The following is a 15280-nucleotide window of genomic DNA, read 5'->3' as shown; positions in this document are numbered from 1 at the left end:
GGTTACAGAGGCACTTAATTGCATCTATGCAAGCTAATTTGCAGGCTGCAGAATTTTTACTGAGGGTATAATATATGCAGGAAGGCTGACTTTCCCATGATAGGTGTAGTTTTCAGCAATGATGAGCTGATACATGTATGCATCGACAGATGCGCTTTTCTAATGCAATCTTAAGTTGGATTGGTGTTCAATAAATTTGTAAGTGGTTGGTTTCATTCTATAGCTTCTAGCTCTTTGCTTTCTTACTAAAGGAGTACTGGGAAATGAAATCCTCTGAAGCATTGTTTTATACTCCAAATTACTTCTGCATTTTGTCATTTAGTTGAACTGTGTGAAATGTTTGTCGCTACATGGGATTATTTAGTGAAAGCCACTAGGTATTATGACAGCTATGGGGGAAATATTAGTAGTTCTTAAAGTATCCTCTTTAACTTCTGGGGTTGGAAAAGTCATGGTTATTTTCTTGTTTATTTTTCGCTGCTTCTTGGGATGGTGTAATGTTACTCATAAGTATGCACTTATAAATATAATTAAATTAGCATTGGGCAGAGTCCTGTGTAGTTAATTTATGCTTGACTTTACATTAAGATTGGTTCTTTATACTGGCATTTTCCTGTTGAAAGGAATCTTTAGATTCCCAGTCTTTTGAGAAGACTAGAAAAAGAAAGCAGAGTTCCACCCATGTGCAGAATAATCTGTCTGGAAAAAAAGGTTACTTTCAAAATGCTTTGCAGGAAAAGGAAAACAGATGAGGAATGATACTTCTTTGATTTATTTATTTATTTTTGGAATTTTCTCAAAATACAGATTTATAAGGCTCCAAGTTATTGTCACCTGTCAGAAATTGGAGTGTGAATTTTCATACTAAGACTTAGTTTCCATGGTTAGTAGATCTACTCTCATGTAGCTCCTACTTCTGAGACAAATTTTGTATACTCTGTTTTTTAGCAGTAATGTTTGTTTACACATGCTTACATGAATATACATACATATGTAATTAATCTATAGACTAAAATGAATACTAAGACAAATATGCAATAAATATTTTAATAAACAATCTTTTTTACAGTGATGTATATAACTTTCTCTAGCATATTAGCAAAGTCTTTTCCATAGTCACATATATCTTCTTATTTAAGGATAACCTCAGTTCAAAGGATTAAAATCCTATTCTATTCAAAACCAGGAATTCTGGTGGCATTCTGTTTGGAACAAAATAGTAACAGTTTGCAGCTGCATTGTAAGCATAAGATTTAAAATCGAATCATAAGACTTACATTCCCAGATTAGATAGCAAGCTTAAAAAATAGTAAAAAATCCATTTGTAACTAAAGTGAAAACATGTTCTTCTGAATATCTCCCTTTGAATTTGCTATTGTCATGGTTTTATGATTTTCGGTTATTGGTACTCCACATCATAACATCATGTAGTGAATGTACCTGTTCCTCAGAAGAGAAGGACTACTACATTCCCCACGGTACTTTGCTCCTCTGTTACCATTTTCCAGCCGGAGGGAAAAGATAGAAGCTCGCAGTATAAAAACTTGCAGATCATGAGACCTCGTCCCTTTTTCCGCCGTCTCTCGTCTTGGCAGCACCTCGCTCTCCAGCCGTCTTATCGTCGGTAGTAGAGTAAGGCCTAACTTGATTTTGGGACATTCTCTCTCTCTGTATTGGATTTATCAGCTTAAATTGTAATTATATTGTATTATAGTATATTGTTTTGCATTCCGATATTTTATTTAGTAAATTAGTTTTGTTTCTCCTCAGATTGTTGCCACTGTTCTTTGCTCTCAGGGCCATCTCCTTACCCTTTTCCCCTTTTCCCTTTTCCCGGGACGTGGGCCCGTGGGTCCCCCGTCTCCTTCGTCACGGAATTGGGCCTAGCGCCCGTAAACCGTTGACATTGCTATAAAGAGAATTAGACTAGATTCAGTGTTTTTCTTTGATTGGAGTGCTCATCTTGTAGACAAAGAAAACACTATGTCTAATCTAGCTCTATCTAGTAAGGCATTTGATGCCATATCATAGTGGAAATTACTGTAGTGAGAGAAAATTGAGGTTCATCCAAGAATGGTAGATTTGGTGAAATATTAGATACTGGGTAAATAGTTTAGATAGTATGACAGGAGAAAATTACTGTGGAAGTATTCTTTGGAAGCCTGTCCAGACCTAATTTTGAAGTGAGGCTTACGTAATATTTCTGTTACATAACTTGCTAAACTTTGGAAGCACACTCACAAGATCTCAGAATGGAGATCTCAGAGAGACATCATACTGGAGCCAGTAGTAATGCTGAGGAGATTAAGATCTTGAATACTGGAGTGATATAAATAGATGATGTGCATATCTGCAAAGTTTAAGGTTTATGCCCTTTAACTTCTATAATGTAAATGTTGAGGTAAAGGTAGTAACAGCTTTGCTGGTTATCCTGAGGAGGTTGGATGTACTGGTGATTTTCATTTTAATCACAACTAACTGATAATTTTGAAGGCCCTTTGTTGTAGCATTGTTCTATAAAGCATTTTGCATGGCCATTTTAGTGCCTGATAGAGTTATAAATTTTATTTTCAAGTATATTATTTGAAACAGTTTTGCAGGATTCCTTTGAGCACTGAGACATCAGGAACAAATTGCTTGCTTGTGCAGAATTGTTTTGTCATTGCGAAATCACTCCCCTCCTCAATGATTTGTTTTGCGTCATCATTTTTATATACAATAGTAGTTACGTTTATGCCTAGGTATTTTTTCTTAGACCAAATAGTACATTGAACCAAAATCTGTGATACTTCTGGAGGATGTAGAGGGCCATGTTTTACAAGACTGGGATTATTGCTCTGTGGCAGTCTGGTTGTATTGATATATATTAGCCATGCTTTTATTTCATATTATTATGAGTTCTACAAAACTGGAGGCTCCTTGAAGAGAGATGGGAAAGGAGGAAGGAAAGATTTCTGTCAAGCTATTTCACTGTTGGTCACTGTGGTTTAATGACTTTTCCATGCAAGTTCTAATGCAGCACAGGATCAAGTGTGAGTGCGTGGTTCATGAAGTTGCTCTTTTTGAAATCTAATAAGATTTACATGTTAGCCAGTATTATGGAAATTTTGGAGAAGGAAAGAATATGATGGTATCCTGGAATTTATGATTAAGGGTTCCGTGTGTTCTTGAGTTTCTTGTACTGTGAAGAATCAGAGTTGGCTTTTATCCTCTTTGAAAATTGATGTTTGGTTGAGGATTATCTTTCTGTATTCATTTATTTACTTTGTCAGGTTTTCCAGTTGAAGGTTATCTTTTTTGTTTGTTTATTTAGTCATAATTCCTTGGCTGTCATTGTTGGCTCTTGTAGGTCTTCCTCTGATATTAGTTTCAAAGTTATTTCATTGCTGATTTGTTTTGTGAAAGTGCCCTTTGCATATTTGAAAGTATAAGACAACTTTTGTGACAGTTTGTTTTCATATCTACTTTACATGGTTTGTTCAGTGTTAACACTGTTAAGAAAGCGACACATATCAGTTTTCCTTTATCTTTCTCATGCAGATGTTGTTCTGTCCAGAGAAGCAGTTTGTCTCCCAGATGGAATATGATTGTCGTAAACTAATAAACCTGTAGCTTCCATCTCAGTGTTAAATGCAAGATTAGACCTTGAAAGGCGTGCTGCTAGATAATCTACGAGAGCGGAATTAGTATAAGTATTTGGCAAATTTACCTCTATTAGTATGTTAGGAAGCCCACAGCTTTAGTTTACTCATCTGAATTCATACCAGTATGTGTTTTTTCTTTTAATTTACCATGTAACCAGTACTGCAGACGCTGTATTTATACAAAGGATATTGTTGCTTTTATGTTCCTAATTCCAATTTCATGCATTTCTTTGTAGTGTTGTTGAGTGTCACTCATCAGCTTTTTTCAGACTTTTAGAGTATGAGATGGCGTACCTGGTTTGATGACTTAAGTGATTTAGAATATAACGCCTGCTTCAATTCTTCCTAAAATGCCTCAAGAATGTTACTCTGAAGATGACATAGAAAAGGAGTTACTAATTTGGAAACAATAGTTACCAAATTAATTAATTTGGTTACAATAGGCAATAATCTTTTCTTGAGGTACGGTGCTAGCTTTTCTTGGTCTCTCTCTGTAGTAGTAGTAGTCTTTCTATGTCTGGGTTTTACAGTCTGGGTAAAGCAGTGATGGGAAAAGTTGGGAGAACTGCCACACCTGTACTCCTACAAGACTAGACCAGCAAGTTCTGTGGCAGATGGTCTCTGATGAAACTATCCAAAGGCACTGCTACTGTTGAGATGTATTGGGGTGAATTTTCCAATTTTTCAAGTAGACTTTTTGCTAAAATTAAGCAATTGTGATGCACAGGAGTGTTAAATATTGTTTTGGGTTTTGTATCAGTCAGAATCCTTCATTTTGAATAATACTTTGTTACTACAGTCATGGCATTTTTCTGTTCTATCAGGTTATACAAGAATGTTGGTTCTTCTGTTATTCTTTTTTTTTATCAGAATAGAGCTGTTTTTCTTAAATGAGCTACTAAGTGAGATTCTGTTCTTGTTTTGCCTTATTTTTGGTATAGAGAAGTCAGCACTATCATTCACATGAGAAGTAGTAACTTGTGCAGACAGCATACTGAGATGATGCTGGAAGTTTTTAATTCATTCATTCAAGTCCTAAGAACTCTTAGCTATTATTGTTTTCTTCTCTTAACCTAGTAATAAAAAAGTTTTCTTTGCTATCCTTTGAATCTTTTTTTTTTTTTTTTTTTTTTTTTTGTGATCTTGGACTTAAAATTTCTTTTGGAGTTCACATAGAAAGCTTTATTTCCTGCACAAAAAGAATCTCAATTCTTGATCCTCCTTCAGTTAAAGGATTAGATTTTGTAAGTTGCTTGTAGTAAACACTTTGTCATTCCTCTGGAGTAGTGTGTTAATCTCCAAGATTCTGTAACTGAAAAACTAAGATTTTACCACTATTCCGCTAACGTTACCACCGCTAACGGGAATCATCATCAGGAATTGAGTTTGAAATGTTTATTTTGATCATTTATGGCACTGAAGACTTGTTATGGAAGCATAATTCTGTTGGGGTTTCATTGATTAGAATAAATCAGTGATAGTATCAGCAGCTGATGCCATTCAATTCACCCACTTAGTTCAAAAAGAAATCTCATTTTAAAAAGTGACCCAAACAAACACAACAATAGATACCAATTTTTATTCTTGATTGATTTGAAACATATACTTTCAAAGTTGCTGCTTAAATCAATCTATCACTTGCAGAAAGCAAAAGAATTTTTATGTAGATAGAGTGCATTTTGCCTTTGCTTGAAACAAGCTTCCCATTAGAACAAGATATTGTCTCTGAGAATCTTATGTGAACTTTGCTATTTAAATAACTATCTATTGCTACAATCCTCAATAGCTTAGAATGCATTTGCTGTCATTTTGAAAATCTTTTCAGTGTCTCATGGACTCTTTTACCAATAACGTATCTTACTGCATGACAAAGCAGTCTTTTTAGGGTCCAATTAGGGAAATTTCAATTCCCACCTCCCTTTCTCTTTTAATTACTTTTCATATCATTCATTAATTATTATATCTGTCAAACATTTTTGAAGATACGATTCAGCATTGAGTAAGGAACTAAAGATTTCATAACTTCTAGTTTTATTTCTAGAAAGATGCAATTAAATTGTCTAGTCTCAATTTTTGTTTTAGAAGACGTGACTTCTGAATTCCAGGAAATCTGTATCCTTGCTCTGGTTAAACAAAGAATGTGAGATAGGATTTCATTTTTGAAGTTGATTTGTAACTTTTCTGCTTGCACATGTATCTTTTTATATTTAATGTCTAGGACAGAATTGAGCCAGCTACAGTTTGTAGTGATTTTATCCTTTTATCTTTTTAAAACCTCTTTGTAGGAGGGTTTGGCTGGGTACTACCAGCTTTAGAAGATATCTGTAAATATGAAGAATATGCTAGACATTGGCAAACTGTATCTTCAGTGATGTTTTTAACCTTGAGAAGTATTTTTTATGGGCAAGTAACAGAAATAGCCAAAATGGATCTACTAATTTATGCATCAACTTTTCTCTTCAGAAATTTGCTGGTGAAATGCCAAAAATTCCACATCATCTTTTTGTCCATCTAATGTAGTAAAACGTTGTACTCTGTTTGGATATGAGGAAAATGTCTTGCCTTCTATTTGCAGTTATTTTTCACAGCTGTTCTCTTGGTGGTAACAAACTCTGCTCTCACGAGCTGAAGTTTTGATAACCTCTTAGCTAATCTCACGTCACGTTATCCAAAATTTCAAATTATTGTAAGTCTTGTACATCTTAGAGATGTATCAAATCTATGCATATGAACTAGATGATGGGTGTGTGCATTATTGTACATCGTCTGTGTGGTAAGTTAATGTGTGAGGTTCACAATAGCTGTGTTTGCGCAGCAAAAAAAAAAAAAAGGACTTGCTTGTGTATCAGACTCATATTGCAAGGGCCCTAGGTATGAGAGATTCACTCTTCTCTGCTGGGGGCAGTTCCTTTCACACCGCTGCAGGTCCCAATCCTAAGGAAAGTGCAGAGCTTCAGACAGGCTTGCAAGTGGCATTCTGCTCCCTGCCATGTACCATCCCTGGATCTAGACACACCAGCAGAATTACGTAGAAATACACATTAACTGAGATGGTGCTTCTTCACTTAAAACATCTGAGGCCTCCTTAGGAAAATCGAACAAGCATTTTTTAATCAAAGAGATTACAGGTGGTTAGAAACAGATGCAGTCTTGAGACAAATGCAGCAGTTTCCAGAGAAAAGCCTATGACCTGGGCTCTGAAAGAATGTGGGCAGGAGAGATGCAAAAGCCAAAATGGCATACTTCTTGAAGAAAACACTGTTAAATTTAAAGTAAACAATGTATGTTCAGCTTATTATTTTAACCTTCTTCTCTGTTCTCTGTGTTCTTACGAATAAATGAAAAATATTGCCCAAGCTGTTTTATGTCACTGTATTTATGAGCTGGCCATATATTCTGGAAGATAAGCCTGTAGCCAAGCTGATTCCAGCTGGACTTACCGAAGAAGGAATATATGATAAACAGGGGGATGACATAAGCAGGTGTTCCAGTCTCAGAGCAAGGTGAATCATGAGTTTCTCCTCTGAGAGATGTGAAACTGGGAGAGGGAGTGGGCTCAAGGGTACAGCTCTCATCCTTGCAAGCTAACGTGGATTCTAGTTCGGTTGAAGAGGTTTACCTGTTGGCGGTTTCTTTGTTTGAATATCCTGAGTAGGTTGTAAAATTAAATGTGCTTTTCAAAAATCACTCTTATTGCCATGCCAACTACTTTCAATAATTGGCTTTTACTATTAAGAAAAAATTAAACTGAGAAAAACAATATAAAAATTTGATTTTTATCGTATATGAAACTAACGAATACTTACTGATGTTTTTCATATTGTTATGGAATTCAATGCATTTTTTTCATGATGCAGTCCGAGTGCATTGGCTTGACTTTAAAAAAGCACATTATGGCCTTCTAATTCACTTTCTATTAATATCTTAAAGTATAATAAAATCTGAATGTTATTGGAGACAAATTTCAAAAGTTAAAAGCTACTAGGATTGATAGTTTTGTAAATTGGTTTTAAGTATTTTGAATTTATAACTATCATAATGTTGCTAAATAACATTGACTCTGGAATGTCTGACTTCCTTTCACAGTAATTCAAAAATATTATGACAGCTATAGTTTTATAGCAAGCATAAAATCAGTGAGGTAAGTTCAATGAGGTAAGGTTAGTGTTGGAAGTTTTATTAACAAAAACTTTAAGTATTAGCACATGAGTTACAATTCCCATGTGTTTTCCAAAATTTGCTGGAACTGAACTGAATGTTAAATTCTGAACTTTGGACTACTTGCTTTAAACCTAAATTTAGTGGCGAGGATAGGCAAAGATCAAAGAAAACAGCTGTTAAGCAGTTGACTGCACTGAAAAGCCACACACAATCAGAATTCCTTGTGGCATACAGTGCTCTACAAAGATGGGTTTCAAACTGCCAGAGGGAATCATTCTTATCTTGACTGCACTCTACTGCAGCTAGGACCTTTTCTGGTTTGACAAATCAGAATTACCGCTTTACTCTTTTAAAGGAGGACATAATCTGGACTAGTGGGAATAAAAAGAGAGTAAAAAAACACAAACCCATGATTAATTAGTAGAGACTCTGACCGACTGAGCTGTCGGGAGGGAGGCTGGGAGTTTTCTGGATCACCTGGATGCCATCTTTCAAGGAGTAGGTAAAGTAGAGTAAGTGCACTGGATGCATCATGCCATCAAGTAGCTGTCCCATACTTACTTGTAGGAATTGAAAGAGCTTGTGACACCATGAGGGCAGTGGTATGAGATGCTATGAATTTGTTCTGATGTGAACAGGTTTCCTCATCGTGTGTTATAAACCACTCTATAATGTCGCTCACTGTGTTCTGAACAGCTAGAATGTGCTCAGCTGCTTTATGCCCCTCTCCATTTGTCAGGAGTTAGATACTGAAGCAGTGAAAAGAAGACAGTCAAATAGGCTCTTCAAAGAATGAAAAGCCTTTTAATTATCAGCTCTACAATAACATAATTTGCTGAGTTAAAATATAAAATAGAGCAACCACTATGCCTAGAGTAATAGGGCTGAGAAAGTTGAAATGTTACGGTTTTGACTGGAATAGAGTTAATTTTCTTCATGGAAGCTCATGTGATTCAATGTTGTAGATTTTTGATGAAAACAGTGGTGATAACACCACGGTGTTTTAGCTGTTGCAGAGGACTTACACAGAGTCAAGGACTTTTCTCAGCAAACTTCTGCCAGTGAGCAGGCTAGGAGTGCACAAGAAGCTGGAGGGGGACACAGCGAGGACAGCTGGCCCAGGCTGACGAAAGGGACATCACATACACAGCATCGTGCTCAGCAATAAAAGGAGGAAGGGGAGGATATTTTGAGTGATAGCATTTGTCTTCCCAAGAAACCACTATTTGTGATGAACCCTGCTTTCCTGGGAGTGCCCAAACATCTGCCTGCTGATGGGAAGCAGTGAATGAATCCTTGTTTTGCTTTGCCTGCGTGCACAGCTTTTGCTTTACCTAGTAAAATGTCTATATCTCAACACGAGTTTTCACACTTTTACCTTCCTGCTTCTCTCCCCTATCCCACCTAGAGAGTGCTGCGTGGTGCTGAGCTGCCTGTTGGGCTAAGCTGTAACATGAAATAATGCTTAAAAGTGTGGTTTTCCTCTAATAAGGGAAAAAGCTAGTTAACTCACTGAAGTTTCAGTTTGGAAAAAGAAAGTGATAAGCGTATTAATTGTACAAAATTCAGGTGTCTGTACCATAAAGATGTGATCACATTCTGAGTTCATGCCTTAAATTTGAACATCGATATATTTGAAAGAAGTGATGAAGAAAAGAAATACTTTAGATTACCAGCTACTGTCACTGCTTTGAAAAAAATGATGTTTACCGTAACAGATTGAAAAATAAGGGACATGTTGAGGGTGTAGTTTTCATTTTATCCTCATAATACCTTTTTTACTAGTTCTGAAATGCAAAGCGCAGTTTAGGCATTTCAAAGACAACATCCCTTCTGTACTTGTCACTGTTTTCATATTTACAAAAAGGCATATATGAAGATATGCTCTCTGTATTCAAAAATCAGTAATTGAAGTGACAGATCTTTTCTCATGGTTTAAATTAGTTTTCAGAATCAAACAGTACATTATATTTCCCTGTGTAAATATGAATGTACAAATACAAGCACTAAGATCTTTAATAGTTGTTTTGCTGATTAACTGAAGTTGTTCCTTAAAAAAGATCTGCATAGTACACTGGGGGGTAGCACACAAAAATGTCAGCAACCCCATGGAGCCTGTAGTGGTCATCACGAAGGGAGAGAATAATAGTACAAAAGAGCAGAAGAAAAGCTCTTGGGCATGGAAATGCAAATATAGACTGCAGTGTGTGCTGGAAGAGAAATGGGAGAGGGAGGGAGAGAGACAGTGCATTACAGTTTGCCTTCTCTTTTACTCCAGTCGTGGTATTACAGTGTACTTACTGCTTGACTAGTAGCTTCTGATTTACTTTAATTAAAAATTAGTACAACCAAACCTTTGCTTTAAATATATTCATTTTTTTTCTGGTACCATAAATAATTCTAACAGTGAAGCACAGTAGTGCTTCTTCACATTTTACTTCCTCATGGAACTCCATAACACTAAAACCACTTTCATAAATGATGTATATATGGGATATAAGTTAAACAGTTAACAGTAAGAGACTTCAAGAAATAAACGTCACTACTGGAGCTGGTCATGAGTGGCAGGTGATGACACAAAGATTTATAAAGTTTGACTTCGAATTTGGCAATTTTTACCACTTACATGAACTTTTCTTAGAGTAGCCCGATTTTGAAGTTTTTGTAAAAGTGTTGAATATTTCCAGAGCAAGTGAGAGTTTATTGTATGAAATAGTTTAAATAAGTAATTGCTGAGCAAAAACAACTTAGACAAAATTAAAAAGCAATTTACTTGGACAGAAGACTTTGAAATGCTTTATGTGCTAGCTATCAGATCTGCTGTTGCTTTATTTTTCTGGAAAATGATGGTATTTTTCAGATTGCCAAGTTTTACTAGTAAACGTACTGCCAAATCTTGGGAAAAATAAGTCAAGGGCTCTTAAAATTATATAGTGATGAGTGAAAAGCCAAAGAGAGGGTTTTTTGAATACCAGAAATCCTTATCCTTTCAAATATAAAAGTATGTATCTGGTGCTGCAGAGTGACCTGCATTTAATTTCCTTTCAGTTTGTTTAAAATGTTAGAGACATAAAAGAAGGAGTAACAAAAGTGGCAGACATTTCTCCTAGTGTACTGGCACGCTCTATTTAAAATACTCATTGCTTCATTATTTTGGGGAGAAGTGATTTCACTGTACCATTTTCAGGGAAAAGATTTCTAATACTGGCATATTCATCCTGGCTTTAAACAAAGTAGTATATTTTGCTTCTTGTCATCCACAAAATGAGGAGCTGACTTAACAACTTCTTGGTTTTACACCATCTGGAGGTTTGTAATTGACATATGTAATGATGTCATACGTGCTTAGCACCAAACAGATGCTGTATAGTGAAAGGTTGCATGCAGTTCAGGCTGAGGTAGTTTTATTTTGCATCATGAGAAATGTAAAAGTCTTGGTTCATGTTTACTGGAGATGGAAGAAAGAATTTAGGGAAGGAGAGAATGACTGACATAACCAATGATCTTGTAAATCTTCACATTGCATTCCTGTGTATAGAAAATAAATCTGTACACCTAAGACCACACACAGAATGAGTTGTCTATTCACTATCCCAGGCTGGCAGTGGCTCAGCGTTCCGCCTCTTTGAAAACTGGCGCAAAGCTCTGATTTCAGAATGGCTTGTTACTGTATGTGTTAGTTTGGGAGATGATAAATCTGTTCTGTCAAAATACCTAAGCCTTCGTTGTGTAGGTGGTCTCTTTGAGATAGTGTTCTGTTGTATCATTCTCAAGATATCTGGCCACTGTTTTTTTGGGGATGTAAGAAAGTATAGATATATTTGGGAGATTTTTTCTTCCCAACATTGGTATCAGGGCACAATCTAATTTGATCCCCCACATAAAGTAGTTTCTGGGAAAGCAGGCTGGAGTTAATACTGCTCCCTGTACTTGCAAGGAGAGATGGATGACACAGATTAAAAGCCATGCTGTGAGCTGAATAGTCTCCTTTTCTGATCCTTCAGCTTTTAATTTGAGCTCTTGTGTGGACTTGGCTTTCATATGTATAATAGTTTTGTCCAGGAGAGATCAAAAATATTATTGCACAGAGGGGAAAACAGGGAGCATCAAATAAGATACAGTATTAAAAAAAAAAAAAAAAAAGGCAGTAGGAAAATGTATGGTTTGCAAAAGATTAATTTGAATGGCCATCATCTGGTTTGAAACCTGGGAAATGCTTTGTCAACAACCCAGGTCCGCAGCTTTGTATCAGAGAAGGATTTCTGTTTCACCAGGAGGGTGAAATTCCTTTAGGAAGGAATTTTCTCCTAATTCTTTGGAACTCAAACTCCAGCTGGTACAGAAGATCTATCAGTGGCTGACCTATGGGTTGTTTGGAAAGGGCTGGGACATAAGACAGTCTTCCAAGTATGACAGTGCGTTTGCTGTGGCACGAAGGTGACATAACAGGCTGTTATGGAAGTGTCAGAGTCCCTGACTGAGAACGTGTGGTGTAAGCCCATGTTTTGTCTCTGTGGGTCAGAATGAGGGAGGCCTCTGTGTCTGGTGTGCAGCACCTTCTTTCCTCCCTCAGAGTTGAATGTGCATATGTTTGCTAGGGAACAGAAATAGCAGTCTTGTTATAAGCTGGTGAAAGGAAATTTCCTCTCGCCCCTCCTTGCTGTGCTCCCAGATTTGGATGCCTAAAATCCCTAATCGTAAGTTGAATTTCCTGAGCAGTGATGGCAGGATTTGGGACAAAGATATTTGTGAAGAAGAGCGAGAACTGCCTGCAGAGCCTTTAGGACAGGGAATGGCTTTTGAATTAGAAACTGCCGTTCAGCCAAGCCTGGGTGTAAGCTACTGTTATCCCAGTCCCCAGGGAGCAGTATCAGTGCTTTGTTTACCGGTGGTTCTAATCACTTCCAACTCCCTTTAAAGTCAAGTACAAAGCCTCTGCTTTAGTGGCAGTTGGCAAACTGGACTTGCAATGCCTGAATGAAGAAAACCCCTCCTAGAGCTCCTGCTGCAGGTTATGATGAGCTTCTCAGCTGCAGCTTAAAGGCACAGCAGAGATTTTTGTGATTTGACATAAGGGATTGCTTAACGATGTGCACCAAATAAGTGATTAAGTATAAAAATGAATAAATGTGGTAATGAGTTTCAGATGAGGTCTTTCATGTTTATTAAAAGGGGTCTGAAAGTTAGCTGCTACTGCTCTTTCTTTAAAGTTAAAAAGTCACATTTGAATCTAATATTGCACGCTGCTTACAAACTGCAAGACCCTATTACTACAATACTGTAAAAAATGTTAAAAATATACTAAATCCAGTAGAATATAAATCTTTCTTTTCCAGTGTATAGAGAAGCAATGAGCCATTTTAAGAGCAGGAAGAACATGCATTTTGAGATCCAATAGATCATCTAAATTAGTCCCAAGCCAAGTTTTAAAATGGCACTGCAAAGACTTCTGCTCACAATAACTTTAGAATTACAAAACTAAGGATATAAATAAAAATAAATCAGACTTGTGTTGATTATTTTGTACATTAATAATGTTCTGATTAACTAGAAAAAAAAGATGCTTAATATTTATGACCCTTTCTGACTATTCCAACTGTATGGCCTAAAGATGCAAAACTAATGTTTAAGTTCTTTCAGTTACTTCCATCTGACTTTTTGCTATGAATAAACTTCGTGAATTTGTAGGCAAAGTAAACTTTAAACCCTAATTCTTTATTTTCTGACATCTGTATGTTTGAAATTTGGATTAGTGAATCTAAAATTTTGCACTTTCCTGACTTCCTGCAGCTCCCTACTAGATGGAGAATTATTCTAGACTGCCACATCATATATTTTCAGTCCAAACCTTGTCTTCTCAATGGTGTGCCTAGCAGCCAAAAAAAGCCTGTATGGATCCACTTAATGCAAACACCTCCTGGTTTCAGAGCTGTAGAGGAAAACAGTATCAGAAAAATGGCCTCTTTTCAAGGAGACTTGTCTTAGCGTTAACAAATGATTACAGTGTTTTTATCTGTGTTCTTTACTTTGCATGGAATGATAATGCTGTGCTAAAAGCTTGTAAACCTTGCAAATGTACTCCATTCCCATGCTGCCTCTTCGTCCTTTCTGTGCGACATAGTGGCTTTGTCTCTAGGTGGAGCAGAAGTGCAAATGTGGAAGCAGGACTGTAACAGTATTTTTAGTATCTGCTCTCCTGGACTGGAAGTTTCAGTGTGTTAACTAGCCTTCTGGAAAACTGAAATACTTCACTAAGAATAAGCTCTCTGATTCTCGTAACGCTGACTTGAATTTGGGAGTAAGAGGCTGCACAAGGAATGCAAAATGGAATCCAGGGCACTTAACACCATGAAGGCCTTTTATTAAGTTACTTCTGTTTAGGAAAATCCTTGAAATACCCCTTGTTTTATCTGACAGGGCGTTGTGCTTACTGTAGAAAAGTACAGGAAGGACCATTTGTTAAGAGTCTGATGAGATGTGCATTGGAGAAAAGCGAAGAGCCTTATCATTTCCCTGTTGTGTTAAACAGTTCTGTTTCTTCATTACTGGTCTATGCCCAAATTTGTATAGTGACTGTAGTATCAAGTTGTCCACTTCATGGCTTTAATGGGCAAATACAGGATACAGGGTGCTTTTTTCAATGAATCATTTAGTAAGTCAGGATGATTTCTTTTGAATCATTTGTGTATAAGTTTTAGTCTTATACTTAGAGTTTCAAATTTTCTACTTTCTTCTATTCATGCTTTGTTGCTAAATCTCCTTTCTCCTAAAATTACATTTTAGCGAATCATATGTGTAGATTTTCTTTGCTCCAAGGTAAAGTTGGAAAATCTACATTAAAAAAAAAAAGAAATGTTTCCTAGGTGATACAAAAAGCAAGTTAATAGAAAAGTAGAATATAGTATTCGTCCTTACTAGAACGTAAATATGTTTGATTTACTTACTGTAGGTTGATGCCTTGCGGTTACGATTGGAAGAAAAAGAAACATTTCTCAATAAAAAAACAAAACAACTTCAAGACCTCACAGAAGAGAAAGGAACCCTGGCTGGAGAGATTCGAGATATGAAAGACATGTTGGAAGTAAAAGAAAGGAAAATTAATGTCCTTCAGAAAAAGGTAAGATCACTGATGAAATGGTATGTTGTAAAACTTATGAGTCATCTATAAAGGAAGTACACTTCTTAAGCTATTTTACTTTTAAATTATTACGGAAATTGCAAAGAGTAAGATAGTAATAGTCAAGTAGCTCTGTAGGATGTGTTATCTTCCATGAGGTTGTTTCTATAGTATTATATCTTAATTATATTACAAAAATTTTATATGCTGCAGTTTGCCAAAAATTATAGGAGTTAAACAAAGTCCTAAAAATTCTGACAAAGCTAACTCCTCACCGTGAGGGTTTCTTTAATTCCAACTAATGTTGAGTACTGGTCTTTCCAAGTAATGCAAACAAAATGAAATGTGTGGGACTTCT

The 15280-nt window shown here is 36.3% G+C and overlaps 1 protein-coding gene across 3 annotated transcripts in view; it reads left to right on the top strand.

Moving 5' to 3' along the window:
- The window catches only part of ERC2 (ELKS/RAB6-interacting/CAST family member 2), a 456034-nt gene that overhangs the window by 125471 nt on the left and 315283 nt on the right, over positions 1 to 15280 (top strand). For all 3 annotated transcript variants that reach the window (XM_021409074.1, XM_021409073.1, XM_021409075.1), the window contains exon 7: positions 14755 to 14922. In XM_021409074.1, coding sequence (XP_021264749.1) covers positions 14755 to 14922 — 168 coding nt within the window. The remainder of the gene's footprint in view (positions 1 to 14754; positions 14923 to 15280) is intronic.

Source organism: Numida meleagris, chromosome 11, assembly GCF_002078875.1.
Source record: "Numida meleagris isolate 19003 breed g44 Domestic line chromosome 11, NumMel1.0, whole genome shotgun sequence".
Lineage (NCBI taxonomy): Eukaryota > Metazoa > Chordata > Aves > Galliformes > Numididae > Numida > Numida meleagris.
The sequence above is the reverse complement of the archived record's forward strand: the minus strand, read 5'-3'. Positions and strand labels throughout refer to the sequence as shown.